Consider the following 25167-nt stretch of genomic DNA (forward strand, 5'->3'; position numbering starts at 1 on the left):
TACTGTTGTTATTTTTTGTTATTCTATTTTTCTTATCGATTATTTTTTCAATTTTATAATAATTTAGTATTTGGAATGTTTATCATCATTTGGTATTCGTTAGAGGTCGATGGAAAATTTATGCGGTATTCTCTCTTTTTACTAAGTATGTGATTAAAGAGATAAAGTTTACAGTGTTTGGGTTTGATATATTCTAGGATCTGGCTTGTTTCCCGTTTTTTCCTACGTTCGAACCCGTGTATTCCAGCCAATGATATTGAAATCGGTATCGTTGTTGCAGATGTGTCGCTCTTGTAAACGATGGTTCTAGAAAATGTTTTCCCTGTTCCGTTTAATCATCCAGCTCCAAACTCGTGTATCCCATATTTTTCTGCTTTTTATAACCGGTTTGATTATTATGTGTTGGACCTCAGGCCCGTGCTTTTTTAGATTTTGTATTTTGATTGTTGTGGAAGTGTTGGACCTCAAGCCCATATTTTTTTGGAATTAGTAAAAAGAAAAATGATGATGTGGTGGATGATGTGCCGCTGACGTGGCGGAAGGAGAAGAGAGGAAATATAGATATTAATATTCCTCTAAAGTTTATACGAATTCCCCTATATGAATCATTTAGAAGAATATTTGATTACGAATATAATTATTTCACGAAATCTGAATGTAAAAGCGGACTCTCTAGCTCGCCATGTGCGATCTTCTCCGCAACTTGTCAAGTTTGTTAACAATTGTCCTTTGGATTGGCTCGTTTGAGCTACTCTACAACTTTCTTTTGATGACAAAAAAAAAAGAATATAATTTATGGACACACCTTTTATGTATTGATATTTTTTCTGAAGTAATGTATATACTTATGAATGTATCAAAAAATAAGTTTTCAAAGTCTTTTGTCAACCACACAAACATATCATAATCCATTGGAAGATAATCCAAGGTTTTTATTTATTTATTTATTTAGCAATTTACCCAACCTTAAATGAAGGAAACAAACAAAACAAAACAAAACATTTTAAAGAGTTTGATTAGGAGTTTTTAATTGGATTTGAATTCGATATTTAGATTGGGTTATTTCACGTTTGTATATAACATACATGCATCTTTTTGGAAATGTAAAATTTAACCCCTCGGTTCTGTATTTTCTTATAAATTCTTCATCTCGTAAACGCTATCATGTAAATAGTTACCTATTCAAAAAGAAAAAAATGTAAAGGGTTGAATAAGGGATTTAGACGGAAAACTTGTATTCCCTTATGAATACTATTTTTAATGAATAAATTAATGGCATTTTTGCAAAAAAATATAATTATCTATATTTTTTCAAAAATACCCAAAATTCTCAAAAGTGATCGTTACATGTCTAAAAGTCAATTTCCTTGCTCAAATTAAAGAAATTTTGAGAACTGAATATCCATGCCCAATTTTTTTGATTTCGTAGTGTTATCCAAAATTCATGTCCTCTTTTAATTTTTCTCAATTATAGTTTGAGTAGTGTTTTTCATTATCTGAATCATCTGTTTCCATCCGTACCCACTATTTCTTGTCCTAATATAAGAGACTGATTTTGTTGAATAACGATATTAGAGTTAGTAAAATTGAATTACTTCAAAAGAATAAAGATACAAATTTTAGAAACATCAAATTATATACATATGAAAAAATATTTATATGCCAAACTTATAACATGGTCTAATAAATTTACATGTACCAAAATAAAATAAAAATAAGAAATTCATAAGAAATTTATAAATATATTAACTAATAATTAATACATTTTGTAAATCATATTTATGGATTGGAAGAAATTATATTAAATTTCCTTTTTTGTCAACATTAAATTTCATTTTGTTTGATTAAAAAATCTGAAAATTTTTATTCGATGTTATATTACTGATCCAGCCCAATATATCTTGATGGATAAACTTGATCAATCAATTCTTGATCAACTACTTTATTTGACCTGAACTCAAAAAAAGGGTGTCTTTGTAAAGGCGACGTTAAGTGGAAACCCAACCTATATAAGAGTTATTTGCAATTACAGTCACTTTTGAAAAACATTTAGCATTATTAGTCACTTTCCAAACTTAGGGAAGTATAGAGAAAATATTGTGCATTTGTAACCTCCATATTTTTTTATAAATAACCAAAATGGCATCTAACTACATACTCTCTATAGATTCTTTCCTTCTTCTTTTTTTCTTCTTTCTCACTTTTTTTCTTTTCATGTTAATCACTTTATATAGTTAATATTAAAATAATTTATATCAATTTTTATGCAATACACCGTCGTTAGATTTTTTTTACATTTTAAGATGCGTTTTGCTATATTTTAAAGTGAATTATTATATTATAATTTATCCATTTGTAACTGGTCATTTATTCGTTGATAATTGGATGATCAATTGTAGTATCGTTTATGGATATACATACTTGTGTTTAGTCAGCTATGCATCGTCGACGAGTCCCAAGACAATTAGGAGACAAGCGGCTGTGACGGTGTGCGTTGAAAGCTAGCTCTACGAAATCTCGGAGGTTCTTTATAGGTTTTACCGTAATGAGGTTACATTATAATATTATTACCATTATTTTATAAAATTAATTTTTATATTTTTTAAAAAAAGTGATTTTATAATATTAATGTTTATATCTTACCGTGAAGCTGTGTTTTGAAAGCTACGAGAAGAATAATTGATTTTTTTTGCCTTACCAAAAAAGATAATTGCACTCGTAGACACTTTGTACAAAGTAATCACAGTAACTTTCTCAAGATTCAATTAAGATTCAATTATTTAAGGAAAATATAGTACAATTTTAGCCTAATAAAGTTCATTTGTTATCAAAATTGCCACTTAACTAGATCTTTTAATTCTATCTCCACAATTATAATTTTTCTTCTTCCTTTTCTCTTTTTTTTCTCTTTTTCTTTTTTTTGTCAACTTTTTTTTACTCTTTTTTTTTTGTCATCAAATCTTTGTTCTTTATTTATGTTATATTTTCTTTCATAGTCAATTCAAATTAACAGTTGTTTTTCTGAGTTTTAGCTGGCTTTTTTTATTGTTCACTTCGTATTTGTAGTTTCTTTTGTTTTTTTTAACTATTTTGTTCAATTTGTAATATTACATCAGTTCATAATATATTCATTTTGCTCTTTCCATATACATTGCTTTCATTCACTACAAATGGATACACGATTGATGGACTCTTTTGGTCGAACACTTAATAATGGACTAAGTGGTCTTGTATCAAATTGAATAATGGTCTTCTTTTTTGCACTAACTCATAATATATTCATATAGATTTGTCCATATTTATGTACTTTCGTTTACCACAATAGTATGTGCCTAATGAACCCTAATATACCATGGATAATGTATTATACATAATGGATATCTACCTTCCAAAAACGAACACTTAATCCAACTCCCTTTGTATACATAAAGTTATCCACCCATATTCATATTTAAAGTTATTGCATGTCCAATCGCTTTTGTTCACATAAAACTATACACCCATATTTACATATAATTTTCTTATTGGACTCTAATATATGGACTATGCATACGTAATGGGTTCTTCACAATAAAGTCATATTGATATGGATGTTTTATGATGTTCTCTGTTTAATGGACATCTATAGGGCTCTTTTGTTCATTTTTCAGAAAATGACTAAACACAAGTAAGTGTATATAAATGATACTGCACTTGATATCCACGTGAACATATGTTCAACTACAAATGGACAATATTAAATAAAACAAATTTATCTGAAATATAAAAAAATGTATCTTAAAATATAGAGGAAAAATAATCATAATAAATTGTATATAATTATTTGATATTAATAAGTTAAAGTGACAGCAACAAAAAGTAAAAAGAAAAAGAAAAAAAAAAAGAGATGAGAAAACCAAAACAAACCAATTAAAAAGCAATAGAACAATTTATCAACGAGAGCTGTTCCAACTATTTCCCCTTCTCCTGGGTTAGCCCTATGTTTTTCGCTTTATCCAATGAAACATAACATTTAGTTACCAAACAATTGTTCAACATTTATTTGGTTTCACTTTATTAGGGTAGTTTCCTCTTATATGGGTGCAAACAGTAGCAAAAACTTGAGAAGCTTAGACCATGTCTAATGCACGTTTTGTTAACTTGTATCTTAAAAATAAAAAGGGAAAAAATAAATCAATAATCAATATAAAGCTAAGATATATCTCTTAATTAAGAAGTTTTGAGATAGTTTGTTAGGGACACGTGTTGGTACAAGAGAGTTTAAGAAAAAAAAAAATTACCCCAAACAATCATTAGAATTTTTGAGAAATACTCCTTTTGGTGTACTTCTTTTAAAAAAATACCTCTTTTATCTATCCATTTTAAAAACTACTCATGTTTAAATATGAAAAATTAGAAAGTTTTATATGATTTATAAGATACTTTTATATAAAGAAGTATATAATTATTTGATATTAATAAGTTACACAATTTATTATTAAAAAATTACTAAGAAATTTTAATAACATACCACCATTGGACATGCTCTTATATTATGACCTTTTCCATATATCTTAACTTTAAAGTGACCTTTAGTGTAATTCTCTCTAAAAAACCAGAGATAGAAAATGTTCAATAGGATTTTCTTTGTTATTCATATGTTATAGAAATTCTTTGTTATTCATACGTTCTATATAGAAATAGCAATAATTAATTAATTGCTAACTAGTAGAAGAAAAATTGTAACACCCCACTCCCATAACATAGGCCTATTTTTGTTTTGGCATTGTATTGGAGCCCATGTATATAAGGTCCAATCTCTTTTAGAACAAAGCGAAAAAAAAAAGGTTTTGGCAAGTATTGTGTGTGCGCGCATAGATGGTAGATGAGAAGTCACAGTGATGGTGGAATCCACGATTTGTGGGACTTTATTAATCATGTTGTGACCGTGGTAAGTCTCATTGGTGGTGAAGGAACAAAGCCGAGGCAGCTCAGAGAAGAACACATTTTGAGGTCCGAGAGTATTCGGATTGGGACAAAATTTGGTGACGAGCTTCATGGTACTATATAGTATCTAAATATCCAACGGTTATTTCTTGATTTATGGTAAATTAATTATGACAAGTTGCATAGTTTGGTTTGGCAAACGAGGTTGGATTGAGGTGAAGCTCTGCAAGAACATTTTGATGCATGATTACTTGAATAAAATTAGATTTGTTTGCGAACTAGTGTTAAATTGTTAATTAGGAATTGATAATTTGATGAGGGGTGAATGGTATAGCTATAGTACGATTAATATAATGTCTTTACGATGACTAGTACATGATAATTATTGATAAAGATGATTAGTGACCAAATAGACTGGTTTATAGTGAACTATATATATATAGTTTAGCTTAATTAGGTAATCAATAGAGAATTATAAGATTATGAAAATAAGTTAGTTTAAATTGAGTGATTGTATGTTTCTAGTATCGTGATATTTCAGTTTGTAGTCTATTAGCGTCAACTGTTTTCTTCATGATCTATATTTTCTCATCGTTTATTATTTGTTTGCCTTACATAAGTGTTAACCTTTGCTTTTATTTAGCTTGTCTTTGATTTGCTTGTTGTTTTTGCTTAGTATCTATATATATATATATTCAAGATTAATGAGTTTATTTTCAAAAACCCAAAAATACTTGTGTTCTTAAGTAGTGTCTCATAGTTCAAAAAAAAAAAAATTAGTGTCTCATATATATGTATTGTTACCAATTTCTTGTGGTTCCACACTTAATTATAAAACTACTTTGATTCTCATGCACTTGTGGTAGTTTAGGGTCTCATCACAAATGTTAAACTTCAACATAACATTTGTTCTTCTATTTTTTCTTCAAGCATCTTATGACACTTTTCTTCAAAATGAATGGTTTAGTTTGTACGATGTAGCCGGTTCAGCTTCGATGTTTGCCCGACATGCTTTTCCAAGTGGGTCGCACGTACCAATTTGCATGTATAATAAGTTTATTGTTCAATATTTATTGGCTGTTGTCACTGTTGATGATCAGTAGGGCACGACCAAAAGGTATCAATTTTTTTTTTTTTTTTTCATATATATCGACAACATTAAATCATGCATGGCTCTTCTTTGATTTCCTTACACTAGTTTTTCTTTGGAATTTGAGATTTATGTTAGGCTGTGTGGCTAACAAATATGAATTTATTTCACAGCTTTGATGATTTTTTGTCTTCGTGATATAAAAGTTTGATATATGACTGTTCTGCACACAACAAATGTGAGGAATAGTCTCATTCGAGGGTGTCTTTTTTTTTTTTCTATTAAAGTTCTGAAGAAAATAATGAAGAGATAAGAATTCATAAAGAGTCATATATATGTTCATTATAATTTTACTCAACGATGGAAAAACAAGAACACATAAGGTTTTGCTAGGTAGATCCATCGATAGATTTGATATGGTTTGTTCAAATATAAGCATCTCTTTAGTGCGGATACGTACTACATCCTAACTCATATGTTTGTTCTCACTTTTGTTCTAACTTGTACGTACTTTTGTTTCAACTTTGACTTTGGTTCTGCCAATATCATCAAACAGATTTTAAGTTCACAGAATACTTCTGGCTATGAACCTTCACACGTATGCATGTGTTGAAACCATACCACATGATGTTGGTTTGGGAATTAGTTCACTCAAGATTAACCGACGTGCATAAATGAAAAATATGAACATAAGTTTCAATAAAACTAGTTTTTTTTTAATTGTTTCTCAACTAATTACCCTAAATTGTACAAACATATTTTCATATTCCACAAAAAAGGAGTTGGAGAGACTTACAAAACTCTGAGAATTCAAAGGACGTTTTAGTTCTGTGGAAATTTGTCGGTTTGTGAGTTTTATCATCAATTTGTAAGACAACCCCTGACGGATTCGTATTTTAGAGAAACTCCATTGCCAAAACCAGTCCAAGACTATAAATCACTTTCACAAGTTAATGCCAACAGCCAACGTATGATCTTTTCTATAACAGTGTGAGTTGTACAAAAAGTGACTCGACAGAACAATTAACACATATTTCCATTTACATATATAAACCCATATTAATTAGCAAACAATCATCAAACTGTATTTTATTAACTTCTAGTCTAAAGTATCTCAAACACACCAAATTTTTCTTTCATCTTATACATATAAATATCTTAAGATATAAATTAATATCTTAAGATTCTATATATAACTACGTATGTAATGTTTCACACACAAAAAAAAAGTATAATGTTTCAAACTATTATTTCTCTATACATAAAATATGAGTTTGTTTTTTCCTCTCTTCATTAAACTTTGACTAAAACATTACAAGGGTCATGATCATGGGTTCATTTGATAATTTAACTTAAAAAACAAACAAAAACAACACTCGAATCCTATGTAGTTAAAACCAATTGTTTTGAGGAAAGATGTTAGAAACTATAAAAAGCGATAACACTTTATACAATGGCCATATTTAGACACGTCCGAATCACCTTAGCGCAGGTCATGTGTGTGTATACATATATAGGAGATATAGAGGGGGCACTGATTGTGAAAATGCAAGTACGGATTGGTGTACATTGTCCTACCATTGCTTTTGGTTTTATGTCCATTGTCCCACTGTTACATACATTTATATATATATAGTAAAGAACATAACAAAAATATCTAACAGGACTTAATATCTATGAGTGACGACGTCTCATATCACTCTACATCAGCTTTTACTTGTCCTCGTGCTTTACCAATGTGTGAAGTTACTAAATTCCGACCAAAGCTATAACAAATCTCGGTCCCCCACTTTCACTTTTCCTAATCATTTGTGAGAATATTAAGTGAATATTTGAGGTAACAAGCTGTAAAGTGAGCTAAAATGGTCCATTAAGACATCTAGGTGTTTTTGTGTCAAGGCTTCGTGCTTACATCATCTTTGCATTAGAACAAAACAATCCTAGGGTTTCCATAATAATAAACACGTCTGGTCCGTTGTGATCAGAAAAAAAAAACACATGGTCCATAAATTTTTCGATGAGAGTATTTTATTTAACTATATAGGAATCACCAATTCAACCGTATTACTCTAAAATTTTAATGGATTGTATAACGGTAACAAGTAATTCAAATTACTTAGTAGACCAATTTATTCATTTTAATGGACTAAGATTAAATTTGGCTGAAATATTTGCATTTTAAGTGCTAGTGTTGCAAGTTTGAAGAGTGTGAAATATATATTTTTTTCATTAGAAACCCATAGCATAGCTAAAATCTTAAGTGACTAAAAATCACTAGAGTCACTCTAGTGAATAATACGGTTTTATTATATAGTTTCAAGTAAATTAGTAATAACTACGGCATAAATATTAACACCATTGCTCGGTCAATATCATCCGGAGGTGGCTAGGCTGGCATGGTACCATCAGGGCTCCATGGTGGTCGAACCCGTATTCCTCCTCTGCTCTTTCTAAAAGCTTACGGAACATAGGATGTTCTAGAAACATCAATGGGACGACAAATCTCTGTGTAGGCTCATGATACCCATCAACGGCTATCACCGCGAAATGGCCTTCCTTCACGTCTTTTGGGACACAATCACGGCCGTATTGATCTTCGGAACACGGTTTCTTCGCCGAGGAAAAGCCTTTGATCTGCACCAATTTCTCTACAACATTCTTGAGCTTCACAATTCCACCTTTTTTCTTCTTTGATGGCTCAATTGTAATCATTCTTTGCCTGGCCATGGTAATAGATTAGGTTGCCTTTTTGTTTTTTCCTTTTTTATTATCTCGGGATTTCAGGTTTCTTGGGAAAATGTATGTTTGAATATAGACATGTAAGGAGGATTATATATAAGGGAGAATGGTACAAAGAGGATAAGAAAGAAGAGGAAGAAAATATAGAAGGTTAAGTGAGAGTAAGGGAGACCAAAGCATGTGGCTTAGTTGGTTGTTCTGCCTTCTTTTGAATTTTCCACGAAAGCGGTTTCCAATTCTAAGTTATAATTTTTGTTTTCTTTGTTTTTCTGTTTTACAGTATCTAAAATTAACATATACATGGATGAAAACTCAACTATGACAACCTTAAAAAAATCCAGCTAAGGTTATAGAAATATTTTGTGCAAATAAACCATTCAAGTCGTCAATTTTTGCAATTTCACTTTCCATTTTTTTTTTAAAAGCAAATCGAAAATAATATTTTTCTGTATTCACTATTCATAGAAAGTTTTAAAAACTCCAGTAGGATGCGGTTCAATTGTAAAGGAGAAATGAAAATATATGAAACATAATTCTAGTTGAGAGTAACATGTTAACTCATATGCCTTATATATGTTACATATAGTTATTGCTGTCTACTTAACTCATTTCGAAATTGAAATCCTACTAGATGCTTACAATGAGATCTCAAATGTATATTTACAGTTGTATAACAGGAAATTATGGTAGTGCCTTAAGATTTGAAGTACATTTCGTCGAAGGCTATATATATCAATAGGTTTTAAGATTTGAAGTGCCTTTACATTTTCAAACTTTCTTACAACTACTTTATTTAAGTTTAGGGCTTTATGTAACTGTTATCCAAAACGCTCTGTCTCAACGTACATCTGTCCTTGTGTACAAACTGATCATAACAGAAGTATTGAAAACGTTTTTTACAGTATATATGACCGTTAAAATATTCATATAAAGGCTTGACAATAGTGCCATGTAGCTTATATGAATTTTTTTGTATGTAGATTGAAAATCTAATTGTAGCTATGTGTACACGTGTTTTCAATGAATTTGCAAAATCATTTTTTTTTTATCAAAAAGTTTGTAGTAATAATGTATATTAATTAAATATTATAAAATTAAAAGTTGAACATGGTGATGGCCAACAGCCAGACAAGTCCAACGAAATGGTAGGGTGATCTGACTGATGGTGCGAAGACGGACAGATTCTAGTTGATCTCTGTTTGTTTTGCTTTCTCAAAATCTTGTATGAAAATTTTGAATGTATGAAAAAAATGGTTATAATTTTCTATGATTTTTTAAAAGGCAAATGTTGCTAACCAATATATAATCTTTGACCTTTTTTTTTATTGATTCATATACAAATTGGTTAAGTAACTTTATATATTTTGAATCAAATAAACCCTAAAAACCAAAAACCAAAACTTTTTTTTTTTTTTGCTAAACTCAAAAACCAAAACTTCATATCTTTTGTTATGGAAAAATATAATATATATAGCAAATAACGTAACCGGCGAGATATTTTCTTCATATTTTTCACGTTCAATGCACAAAGAGCGTTTGAGATATCATTTATATACATACATACACAGTACTTTGCGTCCTTTGTGAACTGTGTAGTAGTCATGAGCTTTGGATCTCTGCATGCATTGTCATGGTCGATTTCGTACTATACATTTATATCATATACAAGAAATGTACCATGTGAATTCGATGTATCCAATTCTTTGAATATCTCTTTTGGACGGCTAAGTAACTTATTATACATTTTCATGTTTAATGACCCGTTTGATAATTGAAGAGATTCGTACGTACCCCTAACCTAGCTAGACGTCAAAATTTAAAACTAGCTAGTAAACATATATATATGTTGATTTAAGTGATTTTTGTAATTAAGGAATGTAGTTGTTAGCAAACTAATCGAAGATTTATTTCGTCATATTGTGTTACTTATCTAAGTGATTTTTCTTATAGACACAAACACACACTTAAACATGTTGAGTAGAACACAAATATATTGTCTAAAGCCAAGTGGTAATGGTCTAATGATTTCCATTTGAGAAGTTCTCTTGTTAGCTTTAGGTTAGGGATTCATTCTTCTCAAACACGAAATTTACTAAATCACACCATTTGACAATGGTACTATATATGCTTTAGATCTATTAATAAAACTAATGAATGGATTATATTACTCGACGATTACACTTTTTTTTTTTTTGAATAATCAAAGATGTTCTATACCGAGGCCCATACATCCCCTCAGGCACAAAAGCAGAGCATGTTATATTACTCGACGATTACACTTAACTGTGAAAATATTAGTCGGACGGTGAAAATTAGGATCATTGGCCGTGATAATCAATAAAACAACAAGAACATGCTAATAAAATGAAATACTGTTATCCATCCACGAGCATTACTTATTATTGGATCCCACCTCGACATGTTCGTCTCTCACTACTGGTGAAAAGAAGAACAAGCTCTGAAAAATAAGTATGTAATGTATGCCAATTCACTCAATTATTATCTTAAAAGCTGTATATATATATATACAATATGGATCCTTGTGTGCTAGTTTAGTTATTATATATTATCTTTGTTATGTAACGACGATCGATACTCAATTATTGTATCAAGCTAGCTGCAAATATATACGGACGTGCCATACAAATAGTGTCGGTCGAATCTAGAAATGGGACGAAATTGATTTCATGTGTTTGACATGCGTACGTACCTTATTTTCCCATATCTACTAAAATCAATTTCGTATCTATGAGAGCAACTAATGTGCAAGGCTGCAAACTATGCACGTAACCTAGATATCTACACATAAACCCTAAATTGTTTTTCTTCAGATTGTATGTAAACATCACTATTTCTTTGTTATTTTTCTTTATTATCTTCGAATATATAAATGTATTTTTGTGGATTTTTATAAATTGGACTACAGACAAATATAATAAGAAAATAGTGATGTTTGCATACAATCTGAAAAAAAAAGTTTGAAAAATAATGACATATATGACATATCCTTATTAGATATCTTTGTCAAGACTTCTGAATTATAAATCATTCATTCATTATACACCTTGGAAAATAAACGATTAACTATGGACAAATAAAGTATGTACAGTATTACAAAATTTTGAAACCACGTCTTTCTAAATTTCAAAGTTATGTCTTCTTCATATCAAGCCTATGTACGTAAATTTCGATTATTATGATAATCTCGAATGACTTAAAGTTATATTAGTCGTTTTATGAGGGAGAAAAAGATATAGTATTTTGGTTCAATATATGAATACATGATAAAACTTATATTTCTAGAAAAATAAACCCATTAATCAACAATGAATTTAGTCGAATGAATGTATTAGGCCATAATTTACACACTTACACACACTAATTACCTCGTACCAACAAAAATAGCTTATGAAAACAACAAATTACCATAAAATAATATGAGAAAAAACAGTAATCGGCATGTAACACGGGAACATGTAGCAATAAAAGAGAAGTCATTGTCCAAAAGAGACACTTTTGAACGCCAGTCCAAGGAGAGCAAACTTGTTTTATAATATCTTAGCTAGAAGACTTACATAACAACAACACCATCTTGACATAATATGACCTAGCTAGTTGATTAGACATATGATTGCTTAAATAATTCCACGTTCTCATTTTTGGTTTTTTTTTTGAAAATTCTATTATTACAATATGATTGAGAAAAAGTTGCATATAAATGTCGTTGGCAGTCCACAGTCCATATTTAATATTGAAAGGTACTTGACTATAGTTCTCCGCTATAACCGCGGGGTTGGTCCGACACGGTCTTTACTTGTCTTATCGTCTTCTTGTTTTCGATTTTGCACTTTTTGTTCAACTCTATAAGATACATGAACTAACCCGCTAATTATATGATAATTTGGTAGGATATTTTTTGATTAAGGAAGAGAATTATATTGTTTAACTAACAAAAATAAGTTATTGACTTATATATATATAACCAAATCCAAAACTTAAATATCATCTACAAATATCTAGGAAAGTATCTTAATCTATTGATGATGATTACACTTGGTTTGTGCTATCTTACTCTTTATGACTAATCCTTGGACCCAATATTAGCTTAGTCAACAAAAGTTTAAGATTAGTTCATTTAACGAAAATAATAGATATTTTCTTTGGTTTGCTTAAACGGGAAAGTTGGTTTTTGTTTTGTTCTTATGATCTTATCCCGTAATATATATATATATGAAACAATCTACATATATAATCAAGGGTTCCTAAATCAATCAATATAACAAGTTGGTTAACACGTGATTTTAGAAAATAGTAGTCGTAGTTGCAGTTGTTTGAGACTAACACGGCCATTGTTAACTTTTTAAAGATAGATTTGTGTCTTATGGGCTAAACATCAACTCGAAGTGCATTTTGACTGCAAGAGAGTAAATGAGTCGAAGGGCCATATATGGTTCTTTAAATGTAGGATCTCAAATCTGATTTGGAGAAAGATTTTGCTATGCATGAACTTTAATGCGTAAATGCACATGTATATTTTCATAACCATTTAACATGTTTCCATAGGATTTTCTTTAAAAACTTTAAGATTTTTGTTTTTATTTGGTATAAATGCTAAGTATTTATACCATTTTAGAAATTTTGATAGAAATGACAGAGGAAACATGTAGCGAAAAAAAAAATCTACATAATAAACATACAATAACAAAATAAAAAAGAGGTTAATGAAAACCTGAACAGAACCAGAAAAAGAAACACCAATTCTGAGGTATCAAAATCGGAAATTTACGTGATTTCCTCAACTCTGAAGAAGTAGAGTCCCATTCTAGTTGCCCACAGAATAAACAAACAATACCTTGGGAATCTTGTTTTATAATCTTTCTTGTATATTATCTCAATATGATTGGTTAAAATTTATATATTATTATAATTTAACTCTACACCATTAGAGGTACTCTTTTTTTTTGTCATCCACCATTAGAGGTACTCTAAAAGCTTGAAAACATGACATACAATATTTTCCATAGTCTTAAGTTTTGCGAAAAGAACATAAATGTTACCACCAAACTATCGTTGGACCAATCCGTAGGTCAGTTCGTAAAATAAGAACTAAAAGAGCGTGACAAACAATTATAAATTTTTTTTTCTAGTTGATTTAGTCTACTTTGTACTTTATTTTAATTTATTTTATTTTAACAAGTCTAGTCTGTGTAGATAAGCACCTTTTTCCTCTTTATAAAACTTATATATAAAAAAGCGAAAAATATGTGAAATTTGTAACTAAATGTTTTATTTTTTTTTCGTCTAATTTAAATATTTAAAAGTACAAATAAGATAATATAGCTTTTACAATGAATCAATTATGAATTTGCCTCTTTTGTGACACATTTTTTGGTTTTGCTATTTTTTGGTAAATTCTTATAGATTTGCCATTTTTCAGGATGTAACTAAACATGCGTTTTACTCGCTATGTTTGAGTTTAGTCGGTTCTATATATCTTTAAGGTTACTATTAAGTACGTTTTTAGCTTAAAAATTAATAAACAGAAAAATTCACAAGATTTATAAAAAAATGCACATTCGTAAAATTTATCCTTAAAAATGGCATTTTCGGTAAGAATCCCATTTACCATTTCATTATAAAATTTAAGGCCCAAACATTTTAATTGACTGCTTTTTCTGTCAATAAAGTTTTTTTGGCAATAAAGAACTGTTTACTTTTTATCTATTTTTACTCTTGTAGTCTCCTGAAATTCTTTGGCAATACAAAACAGTTTGTTAACTAAAATGCAAGTCCAAATTTTTCTCTTCCCCACAAAAAAACGTACTGTCCTTTGCAAAAATGCAAATATCTCTCAAAATATAAAAAAAAAAAACGTCAGACTTTAGTACTTCTTTTTTGCTTTCCTGTTCCCTATTTTAGTTATTTACCTTATACTATATATATAGTTGATATACTCCGAACGTTTTTTGCTTGCCTCGAAAAATCACATAACGCTGCAAAAGCTCTCATCTTCCTCGCTGAAAAACCCAGTCATTGGGCCTCCCGAGTACATGAAAGGCCCAAGCCCATGAGTGCAAGTGCAACCATAACCAGGTTGACCCGGGGACCCGACTTTGGTGATTCCATTTCCCTCTGCATTGTCTTTATCTTTCTTCTTCTTCTTCTCAGGCACGACATGAACAGTTTTCTTCAGCTTACGTTTCAGGTTCTCTGTCACAGTCTTTATGTCCATCGTCCCTGTGACTGTTACCGTTTCCTTCTCCCTGTCTGTTTTGACTTGATACACTCCTGTTGATGACATATTTACTCAAAATGATGTTAAGACGAGTTCTGTTTGAGTCAATACCAAAAACACAAAGTTCTGTATCAGTCAAATATAATGGAAACATAAACCCATGAATAAGTCCGACCTTTGGTCATACAGATGGACTTGTAAATCCTCTTGATGCAGCCATCACATGAGCAATTCAGCTTCAGTACCACTGTGGTCACAGTAATCTAACAAGAAAGTCGAAAACAGATTGTAAAGTCATAGCAAGTGAACGGTTAAGATTAGTTATAATACAGTAGAAGCACCTAGAAGATAATGGCTACAGTACAGTTAGTTTCTGTGAAGGGAATGGGGTTAGTAATCTCATAAGAAAAATGTTACTTGAGCAGCAAGCAAGCAAGCATGAGAACATCTACCTCTGATACTACGCCCTTACTACATTCTAATCATGGTTGAATCAGTTGTGAGAGACATGTATTCTATAATCTATGTAGTCTAAACTTATGCACTGAACGTATCTGAAGCTGAATTGAGAGCATACCACAGTCGGAGTCTTATCATTAGCCTTTTTCTCATTCTTCTCTTTGGTTTCTTTGTTTGGTTTAGGAGATATCAGCTCCACCTTCTTCTTGCTCTTCCTCTGCAACTTCTCAGCAGTCTTCACTGGATCCATAAACCCAATCAGAGTCAGCTTGTTCAAAACAGGTTCTGTTCTCACTGTTTCAACTCCTGATACAGTTAAAAAAAATCAGAACTGAATGAGATTATTGACCAATATTGCTTGATCTTGTTGTCAAGGGAAACCACAAAAGGTCATGAAACAAAGATCCACAAAATCCAAAAACCAAAAGATCATGAAACAAAGATCCACAAATCCAAAAACACAACAGATTCTATTCTTCACAGAGATACTGCATTTTCAAATGGTAGAGACAGAGGTGTATATGCTTCTGAACTCAGATCTAAGAAGAGCAAACATAAATCAACAAAAGGAAGAGATCAAAATCTTCAGGGTTTAACAAAAATTTCACAATCGATTCACAATACTTGAAACCATTAAATAGAGAAGAAATAACCAAAAACGATTAAGATAAAGTAGGAGAAGAAGACAAAAACGTAAAACAGATATCAAAAATCGTCAGGGTTTAGGGTTTAACAGAGAGATTACACTCGATTCACGATGCTTTACAATAGAAGAAACAAACCTAAACGAGTAAACACGAACGATTCGACTCAGATTCATCACAAAAATCCAAAAGAAAAAACTAAGAAATTGAAATCGAACGCGAGACTGAAGGTTTTGTACTGTTTGATTGAAAAGCAAAACGAGATAACACGAAGAATCATGGAGTTATCGATTTTGTTTTTTTTCTAGGGTTTAAAAACGAAGACGAACCTTCCAAACGACGAGCTAATCGAACGATCCGAGCAATACAACCATCACAATGCATATCAACCTTAAGAACAACGGTGACCGGAGCAGTCGTCGAACTGTTCTGTTTCTTCTTCTTCTCCCCTTCTTCAACACCTCCGTAACATTCACAAACCACATTCTCCATCTTCTTCTTCTTCTATACAACAAGTTAAAGCACGAATCAGAGAAGGAAACAAACATTATCAAAGACGCATTTGCAGAGAAAAAAAAAACAGAGAGAGAGAGAACCTTTTGATCAATTGCTCTGAGATTTCGAGTTTATCGAGGGGAGGGTTTCAACAGAAGAGTGGTGAAGATATAGAAGACGACGAAAAAAAAGTTGCAGAGACGGCTCCTGCGTCTGCGTAACAGAAGGGTGTGTGTGTGGGAGGTTCACAGTACCGTACACTTTGTTAGTCCTTTCTCTTTTTTACTCTGCTTTTTGTTTTATTTAATTAAAATATTTTTACATGAGTGATATTGTAATAGTAAGTTTCGGCACAAGCACAATTACAAAATAGTTAAGGAAGAGTTAAGTGTTAAAAGTGCCATGGAGACTTTGTAATCCGGATTTAATAAGTTAATTATAGAAACAATAATTTGGGAACGAAAATATATAACTTCTTTAAAGGAAACCAAAAATGAGATTTATATATGTATGTGATTTGGGTCACGTGATGCGTGCGTGCACACACTCACTGATATATATATATATATATATATATATATATATATATATATATATATATATATTTTTTTTTTCCATTTAAAACTTTATTTAATTCAAGGCATCAAGTATCGACATCTTTGTTTACAACCATTGTTAAGAAGGCCATATTACGATTTACTTGTGGTCTAAACTCTAAAGAAGCATATGATTTGTTTCTAAGCTAGTTAGTTTGCCCAATAATTGTAGCTAATAACCAGTAGAAATTATTTTTTAGGCAAATTGCAAAAAAAAAATATATATAATAATAATAATAATGTTTCCTATAAATTGCATAAAGTTTAATTATCTTAAGCATGTCAATTAGGGCTAAAGCCCGCGGGCTAGTTTGGTCCGATCCTGAAAAACATCGGACTCGGTCTTAAATATATATGTTCAGAAAAAACCGAACCTTTTGGGCTAAGCCCATTCGGGCTAAAGGATTTTTGGGCTTAGCCCAGTCGGGCTCGGACCGGTCCGAAAAGCCCTTAAATAAATATACTTTCAATTTTTTTAATATTTTAGTTTGATTAAAAGATTTGATTAATGTTATAAGCTTCATATTTACTTACTAGCCTTACTTATTACTTTTAAAATCTTTATCTATAATATTTTCTCTTATTTATATATGTCAGAACTGAACAAAGCTAAAACTAAATATATTTAACTATCATGAATTTGAAATCATCAAAATATATATTAAATTTTGACTCTATCATATACTTTAAAGCATTTTAGTTCAATGTTTTATTGGGTTAAAGTGTAAATAATTTATTTGGCTCTTATTTTTTTCTCTTAAATTAAGTTAGTTTTATTGAATATTGATAAGTTATTTAAAATTTGATGCATTATTTTTATAGTAGACCTTTAAATATAGTTTTTGAAATACTATTATGAATTTTGAAATTGATATTTTTATCGATAAGTAAAATTCAAAAAAGCACGAAAAGCCCTGTAGCCATGTTAGGGCCGTACCGGACCAGGCTCACGTATATGAGGGCTGTACAGGTTTCGGGTCGGGTCGGGTCGGACTAACCCGATTGACATGCCTAGATTATCTTGTGATAAATAAAAAAAACAATAAAAGGAAAGTTTTATTATCTTCATGAAACTCATAGTATTTTTATTTAATTTTCATATTTAAGAAAATAAATTGATCATCAAAGATGTTAGTATTAAGGAATAAGTCCCATAGGCATAATTATACAAATACTTATTGCCTTTGCTTTGAGTTTTCAGTACTAATTAATAATTACTTCAAGCTAAAAAGATAGAAAAAGTTCAAGTGGAATAGAAAAGAAACAACAAAAGCTCCATTGAACTATTGAAGGACTTTTAGTCTAGACGAAGAAGAAGAAGAAGAACCAGAGTAAAGTCCTCTATAACCTTTCAAGAACCATGAACTCTCTAATCACTCTTCTACTCATCTTCTCAAACCTCTCAATCTTCAAAATCTCAAATTCATCTCCTTTAAAACCACACCCATTTCCAATTTTACCCATCCCTTCATCCCAACAGCTCCAATGGCAACTCGGATCCATGGCCATGTTCCTCCATTTCGGACCCAACACTTTCACCGACTCAGAATGGGGCACCGGAAAAGCAAACCCATCTGTTTTCAATCCGACTCATCTCAACGCTACCCAATGGGTCCAAATCGCTAAAGACTCTGGCTTTTCCCGTGTCATCCTCACAGCTAAACACCACGACGGGTTCTGTCTTTGGCCTAGCGAATACACCGATTACTCCGTCAAATCTAGTCCCTTTAGAGGCGGAGCCGGCGACGTTGTGGCTGAACTTGCTGCTGCTGTGGCGGAAGCTGGAATTGGACTTGGTCTTTACCTTTCTCCATGGGATCGACATGATCCGTGTTATGGCAAGACATTGGAGTATAACGAGTTTTATCTGAGTCAAATGACCGAGTTATTAACAAAGTAAGCTCCTTTTTCTCATATAAGTCAAATGGGTTTGTGATTCGAAACTCCAAATTTTGAAAAGGTTGAATCTTTGTTAGGTATGGAGAGATTAAGGAAGTTTGGTTAGATGGAGCTAAGGGAGAAGGAGAGAAAGATATGGAATATTTCTTTGATACATGGTTTAGTTTGATCCATCAGCTTCAGCCCGGAGCTGTTATTTTCTCCGACGCCGGTCCTGATGTCCGGTGGATCGGTGATGAAGCTGGTCACGCTGGCTCTACTTGCTGGTCACTCTTTAACCGAACTAATGCCAAGATTGGGGACACTGATCCTCTGTGAGTCAGAGTCACTCTCAAATGGTCAAATTGTCCATAGATTGTAAGGAATTCAGAGATCATAGCTTGAAGTTGTTTGATCTTGTGTAGGTATTCTCAGGAAGGTGATGGCTTAGGGAAAGATTGGATACCAGCGGAATGTGATGTATCGATTCGACCCGGTTGGTTTTGGCACGGGAGAGAGTCTCCGAAACCAGCTGTTCAGCTTTTGGACATATACTATAACTCAGTTGGAAGGAACTGTCTCTTCTTGCTTAATGTGCCTCCTAATTCTTCAGGATTAATATCTGAACAAGACATTAAGGTTCTTGAGGAGTTCCGCAAGATGAAAAACTCCATTTTCTCAAACAATCTCGCCCGTAAAGCCTTAGTTGACTCCAGCAGCATCCGTGGTGGCCAAAGTAAACAGTTTGGTCCTAAGAATGTTTTGGAAGAAGGATTAGACAAGTACTGGGCGCCAGAGGAGAATGAGAAGAAATGGGAGTTGTACTTGGAGTTTAAAGACTCGGTTAGTTTCAATGTGTTGGAAATCCGAGAACCGATCCATATGGGTCAGAGGGTTGCGTCTTTCCATCTCGAGACTCGGAACATTGGAAGCGGAAAGTGGGAGAGAGTTGCGAACAGCACGACGATCGGGAACAAAAGGCTTTTACGGTTTCCCAAGGTTCAGTCGCAGTCTCTAAAGCTTGTGGTGGACAAAGCCAGAGCTGACCCACTTATATCATACCTTGGCATCTACATGGACAAGTTTTCTGTTTCGAGTAGAAACACAACAAAGATAACAGTCACAAGGACACTAAAGGCTAAGCAACAACAACTACATGATTTGTAAGAAATAATTCTCAAGGATACACCACATAAGTGTTTGGCTTTCCTTAATTGTGCATCAAAGTCATACATGTGATAGTATGATTGTGAATTCTAAAGTGTAGCTATTAAGATCAATCCTTGTATGATCGGACTTAACACTTTCACCAAATGATTGTGCCTCTTAAGTTTCTCTCTCTCTTGCAAGTCATGATTTTCACCTATGACCTCTTAAAGCTAAAGAAAAGCTCTTTTTCCCAAGATTGGGGATTTGGGTCTAATTGTAAACTTGGCCCGAGTGTTTTAATAAAACTTAGCTGATTAACCAGAGAAAGCCCTAAAGTACAGAAAATGGAAGCCACTGAAACGGTTCTTTGCACGTTGCTTGCCGTCGACCTCACAGATTATTGCTACAGAGTTTGTTCTCGCTGCCAAAGAGTTCTTCCCTCAGACAACAATGGCGTTACCTCTTCATCACTATGCAAAATCTGCGATTCAAAAGAGCCAAAACTTCTCTACCGGATTCTCGTAAGAACCCTTTCAACTTTTAATCCAAGAATTCTAGAAATTGAGTTAGTGAATTAGGGATTTAGAAATTGGGGTTTTGTCCAATGTTGTGTTCTTAGGATTCAAAACTCTTGTGAGAATCCAAAGTTTCCACCTTTACTGAAGAATCTGTTCAAAATCTAACAGATGTCAATAGCAACAGATACATCAGTGAAAACTGTGATCTGTTTTGATAGAGCTGCGACTGTTCTCTTTGGTTGTTCAGCTGATGAGTTCTTCCACTTCACAAAGCTCAATCCTTTAGCCGGTAATAAACCCTTTCACTTAAGTTTGAGAGAGCTTATCCTTACCAAAGCTTTGAGATGTTTTGTTCCTATTGCTATTGCAGCATCAATGGTGAATCAGGTCTTTGATGGAGAAATGCTAAGGATGACATTGACTCGGCCTCACAACCGAAACGCTCAACACATGAGAGTTGCTTCAGTTGTTCCTCTAAGATCAGGATTTCAGCCTGCAATTGTAACCCTGAGACAGATTTGCATAAAGAATGCTTCTTTGGGGAATTGCTCCACAACAAATCACAATCTCTAATGTTATAAATGCTACAATCATAAGTTGTTTGATATCTTTCTTTTCTTACATATGATTTTGTCCCAAATACTCTAATTCGTTGCTAAGCTCATCCTCATATTAAGTTATAACTTGGTTGTTTTGTCAAAAAAAATGACTAAACTAGTGGATTTGATTATCTTTAGGGGAAGTTTGATCAAGTCTCACCTAGGTTCATAGTAGTTTATTCACTTTTAGGGCTTATTAGGTAGGTGCTATTTTGTTGTGCCAAAATTGACAAAACCTTCTTATAATTATAAACAAAAATGATATTATGTAGAAATAACATTAAGTTTATCAGAAATCCAAATGAAAGCATCTACCAATTACTTGTAAATAAGAAAAATCAATCAATTTGGTTATTTACTATGAATAGTCATTCCACTTATAATTCTCAAAGTAGTAGTAATATACAAAACTCTCACTATTAACACAAAAAAAAAAAGAGAAAAAAAGATGATATACACATGTCAAAATTATAGTGGTTTACAAGTAAGAGTTTGACCTTCTAACAGACCTATTCAATTTCTTTGACAAAGCCTCCAAAACTTGCCACGTGGCATCTCCCTCTCTTGAAGGAACATTAAACACAAGTGCACGCCTAACAGACGCAATCTCCAAGTTTCTCTGTATGACCGACAAATTAGTAGCCGCCACGTGTTCCAAAATCTCCCCTAGCTTTCCGACGTCTCTCTCCGCCATCGTGAGCGATATATCCGGCCAACGCACGGCGGAAGGGAACGGCAAACGTATCCCGTCGGCAATTATCACCGGAACACATCCAAGAGCCACCGACTCAACAAGTCTTGGACTCCACGGTGCCCACCCTAGAGGACACAAACAGAAAACAGAACGAGCTATTTCCGATTGGTAACCGGCGAATCTTTGCCGTTGGAGATAAAACCTCCGGTCACCGCCGTAGCTCCGCCATATCTTAGTCCTTACTCGCCTGATAGGTTAAAAAAATAGTTCAATATATATAACATTTTAATGCGTCTTTAGAGTTTGGTATAAGAGTTTTTGTTACTTGCTATAGAAGCGACCACTAATGTTTTTGGGATGAAGCTCCATCTTTCCCCGGAAGAAAACCCAAATGTCTCGTTCTTTAGTCACCGGAATATTCTCTTGAGTCTTTTGTAAACTCTCCGGTGAGATGTACGGTGGTATCACCACGTTCTCTACTTCTTGGCATGGATGGTTATATGTAACACCAAAAGTTTGCAAAACTATAGAGTTTCTCAAAATCTTTGGTACTCCATCAGCTATTGCTCTATCCTCCTTCACAGCCAAATATAATTTTAAGTATTAAGTCAATGTATATTTACAAAGCTTGGCAAATCATGTTTTGAACTAACCATGGTGTGGAAGCAAGAGCCAAAGTCGTGTGTAGCAGTGAAAACGTGGTCAGAGCCATTGTTTCGATTCCAAAACGGGTATCGAGTCGATATGAGCTTAATCGCCTCGTCGATAAGCGATCTTGCGTGGCCAATAGCTGGAAAGCCGTTGATGGTGCTGAAGTTGCAAGAGACATAGACCGGGACGAAGAAGAAATCGGCTTCGTAAGGATCTTCGGTACGTGTATCTTCGTTTAGGCTGAGGAATGCTTTGTGGAGAGCCACCTCCGCGGCGAAGAGGTGGTTGCTGCACCTCTCGTTGGCTAACCAGTCTTTGTTGAACTTTGAAGGTAAGTCATAGACGTAGATTTTCAAATTGTTGAATACATCTAAGAAAAACAAAGATATAATAGTTATGACAAGGTAAGGTTGTTCAACTAATAACGTGAACTAGACCGGACCAAAACCTAGACTTGTCCCCTTTCCCTATAGGGTATAGATAGTCTTTAGACTTTATCATTCTACTAGAAAACATGATGGATTCATCTGTAAATATGTACCTGTTCTTATGTTGGGACGTTGAGGGGCAAACCCAAGTTTGTGGTCATGGATATTGGATTCAAACATGGCACGAGAAGCGAAAAGCTTGGGTTTAGGGTTAGTAAGAAGAGGGTTTGGTCGGGAAGAAGAAGACTTATCTTCTTGATCTTGATCTTGATCATGGTCGACGAGAAAGGAAGCAAGAAAATAGAGAGTAAGGACAAAACAGAGGATCCATTTGTAGTATTGTTTGAAACAGAGACTTTTCTCTGTTCTTCTCTGTTTCATCGTTCTTGTTTTGCCGGGAGGAGTCTTGTGGCCTGAGCTGGTGGTTGTTTGATTCGAAACATGTGAATTTGTTGGGGTTGAGTTAATAGGGTTTTTGAGTTGGTGAAGAGGTGTTTTCGGATTCGGGTCTTGGGGGAGATGAAGTGGAGATTAAGGAATGGTGAAGGTAGAACAACAATAGAAGAAGTTTTGAGAAAGATTGATGAAGACTATCTAATTAAATCTTTTGTTGACTCTTAAGAGAGATATTAAAACATTCAAGTTTCTTTATTTTTGTTGTATTTGGTGTCTATTTATTGTTTTCTTATGGATTTTTCTTTTTAAATTATAAATTTCATATGCCAAAACTCAAAAGTCGTATATTTTTGTATTAATGAAAACAATATTAGGAGTTTTTCCAAGTCTTATACGTAGGAGATATTTATATACATGTTAGAAATAAAAAAAAAGTTGCATAAAATTTTATTATATACACGTAAAGACAGGAGACACAATCTTAAAAAAAAAAAAACTTATTACAACTCAAAGTGACAATGACTCAATTTTGCATATTTTGTAAAGTTGTTAAAGGTAATAAGCATGACACTTAACAGCTTTATGTGAAAAGTATATTTTCGGACTCTCTCAAACCTAATATGTAAGTTTTGAAGTATATGTTAGATTGTGAGGCTCATTCACTTCAACAAAATATTTTAAAGAGGAAACATGATTAAAAAAAAAAAAAACAAGTGATCTTGGTATAGGACAGAGATATATTCTCTTCAAACACAATCACCAGATAAATTTTTTAAAAAATAATATTTCTGGTATTATATATAACTTTCACGATTATATCGAAATAAAAAAAAGGTGCCACAACGACAACGAACTCCGGGATGAACAAAATCGGTACAAGGACCATAAGGAAAAAGATACAATAAATATATATAAAAATTAGAGAAAGAGTTCTATAAACCATAGATTAACACTAGATATATCCATTTGGTTAGGGGTTTTTACCCGCCCGGACACTTGGAGAATTACTGTCTATGATCCGAACTTCCTAGTTAAAAAAAAAAATGATTGAAAGAACAATAATTACATGATAATATTTTGAAAGATTTTTTAAAAACTTTTTGCAGAAGAGAAATGAAACATGAATATGTATGTGTTAGGCGACTACATATGATTGTTCGTGGAATACGATTCGTTGTGTTACCAAGTGAAATTGCACTTGGTTTGGTCCCAAACTGATCGTGTGTTTGTGTGAAATACGTAAGTTTGTTATGTGTCATTGCGTTTATCTTTCAAAGATATATTCCAATAACTTTATTTATCTTATACTCTACCTTGTCATACAAGTATTTCCACATTTTTACTACATAAAGATTTTTTAACTCTTTAGTGTAATGTTAATTAACATCTTTTACATTAACACACATGGCACACTTTTCTTGTATTTTTTTTTTTTTGTCACATATTAATGAACGAGCAAAGGTACTACAATTCAGGATTGGACAATGGTTTCAATTTTGTTCAAAAGAATAAAAATAAAAAGGAATGATTTAAAACACAAATTTTATAAAACCTTATCCTTGATCAGATTAGGTTTGAGTCTTATATCCGTACACGGCAAGAGATAATGGACCCAACTCGAATCATTTGTAGCCACCAAATATTGTTAGTGTTCTTTTACTAAAACGAAT

The 25167-nt window shown here is 32.5% G+C and overlaps 5 protein-coding genes across 5 annotated transcripts; 2 read left to right on the forward strand and 3 right to left on the reverse strand.

Moving 5' to 3' along the window:
* Positions 1-8230: 8230 nt before the first annotated feature.
* On the reverse strand, positions 8231-8803 carry LOC17887854 (auxin-responsive protein SAUR50). The gene has a single exon (XM_006295556.2). The coding sequence runs from the start codon at positions 8741-8743 to the stop codon at positions 8366-8368; it is 378 nt and encodes a 125-aa protein (XP_006295618.1). The 5' UTR covers positions 8744-8803; the 3' UTR covers positions 8231-8365.
* A 5935-nt stretch (positions 8804-14738) lies between these two features.
* LOC17890332 (heavy metal-associated isoprenylated plant protein 1) lies at positions 14739-16585 on the reverse strand. The gene is made up of 4 exons (XM_006296301.1): positions 16423-16585; positions 15568-15755; positions 15166-15253; positions 14739-15043 (listed from the first exon to the last, which is right to left on the reverse strand). The coding sequence occupies exons 1-4, from the start codon at positions 16583-16585 to the stop codon at positions 14739-14741; spliced, it is 744 nt and encodes a 247-aa protein (XP_006296363.1).
* A 1835-nt stretch (positions 16586-18420) lies between these two features.
* On the forward strand, positions 18421-20395 carry LOC17889443 (alpha-L-fucosidase 1). The gene is made up of 3 exons (XM_006293995.2): positions 18421-19080; positions 19161-19397; positions 19488-20395. Exons 1-3 carry the CDS (start codon positions 18545-18547, stop codon positions 20227-20229), a joined length of 1515 nt encoding a protein of 504 aa, XP_006294057.1. The 5' UTR covers positions 18421-18544; the 3' UTR covers positions 20230-20395.
* Positions 20396-20485: 90 nt separating this feature from the next.
* LOC17888556 lies at positions 20486-21352 on the forward strand. The gene is made up of 3 exons (XM_006295439.2): positions 20486-20732; positions 20898-21018; positions 21100-21352. The coding sequence occupies exons 1-3, from the start codon at positions 20556-20558 to the stop codon at positions 21300-21302; spliced, it is 501 nt and encodes a 166-aa protein (XP_006295501.1). The 5' UTR covers positions 20486-20555; the 3' UTR covers positions 21303-21352.
* Positions 21353-21657: 305 nt separating this feature from the next.
* On the reverse strand, positions 21658-23729 carry LOC17888104 (probable glucuronoxylan glucuronosyltransferase IRX7). The gene is made up of 4 exons (XM_006294145.2): positions 23215-23729; positions 22676-23043; positions 22348-22598; positions 21658-22269 (listed from the first exon to the last, which is right to left on the reverse strand). The coding sequence occupies exons 1-4, from the start codon at positions 23480-23482 to the stop codon at positions 21807-21809; spliced, it is 1350 nt and encodes a 449-aa protein (XP_006294207.1). The 5' UTR covers positions 23483-23729; the 3' UTR covers positions 21658-21806.
* Positions 23730-25167: the final 1438 nt, after the last annotated feature.

The sequence above is a fragment of the Capsella rubella genome, unplaced genomic scaffold (genome assembly GCF_000375325.1).
Source record: "Capsella rubella cultivar Monte Gargano unplaced genomic scaffold, Caprub1_0 scaffold_4, whole genome shotgun sequence".
NCBI lineage: Eukaryota > Viridiplantae > Streptophyta > Magnoliopsida > Brassicales > Brassicaceae > Capsella > Capsella rubella.

What these genes read in the sequence shown, in the direction of transcription:
- LOC17888104 (XM_006294145.2), bottom strand. Translation starts at nt 23,482, where the DNA reads ATGAAACAGAGAAGAACAGAGAAAAGTCTCTGTTTCAAACAATACTAC. An exon ending in ACGTCCCAACATAAGAACAG is followed by an intron (nt 23,044 to 23,214) that starts GTACATATTTAC and finishes TGTTTTTCTTAG; the next exon opens with ATGTATTCAACAATTTGAAA. An exon ending in GCTCTTGCTTCCACACCATG is followed by an intron (nt 22,599 to 22,675) that starts GTTAGTTCAAAA and finishes TTGGCTGTGAAG; the next exon opens with GAGGATAGAGCAATAGCTGA.
- LOC17890332 (XM_006296301.1), bottom strand. Translation starts at nt 16,585, where the DNA reads ATGGAGAATGTGGTTTGTGAATGTTACGGAGGTGTTGAAGAAGGGGAG. An exon ending in ATGATAAGACTCCGACTGTG is followed by an intron (nt 15,254 to 15,567) that starts GTATGCTCTCAA and finishes CTTTCTTGTTAG; the next exon opens with ATTACTGTGACCACAGTGGT. An exon ending in GTCCATCTGTATGACCAAAG is followed by an intron (nt 15,044 to 15,165) that starts GTCGGACTTATT and finishes TGTCATCAACAG; the next exon opens with GAGTGTATCAAGTCAAAACA.
- LOC17888556 (XM_006295439.2), top strand. Translation starts at nt 20,556, where the DNA reads ATGGAAGCCACTGAAACGGTTCTTTGCACGTTGCTTGCCGTCGACCTC. An exon ending in AACTTCTCTACCGGATTCTC is followed by an intron (nt 20,733 to 20,897) that starts GTAAGAACCCTT and finishes AAAATCTAACAG; the next exon opens with ATGTCAATAGCAACAGATAC. An exon ending in AAAGCTCAATCCTTTAGCCG is followed by an intron (nt 21,019 to 21,099) that starts GTAATAAACCCT and finishes TTGCTATTGCAG; the next exon opens with CATCAATGGTGAATCAGGTC.
- LOC17889443 (XM_006293995.2), top strand. Translation starts at nt 18,545, where the DNA reads ATGAACTCTCTAATCACTCTTCTACTCATCTTCTCAAACCTCTCAATC. An exon ending in ATGACCGAGTTATTAACAAA is followed by an intron (nt 19,081 to 19,160) that starts GTAAGCTCCTTT and finishes AATCTTTGTTAG; the next exon opens with GTATGGAGAGATTAAGGAAG. An exon ending in ATTGGGGACACTGATCCTCT is followed by an intron (nt 19,398 to 19,487) that starts GTGAGTCAGAGT and finishes GATCTTGTGTAG; the next exon opens with GTATTCTCAGGAAGGTGATG.
- LOC17887854 (XM_006295556.2), bottom strand. Translation starts at nt 8,743, where the DNA reads ATGGCCAGGCAAAGAATGATTACAATTGAGCCATCAAAGAAGAAAAAA.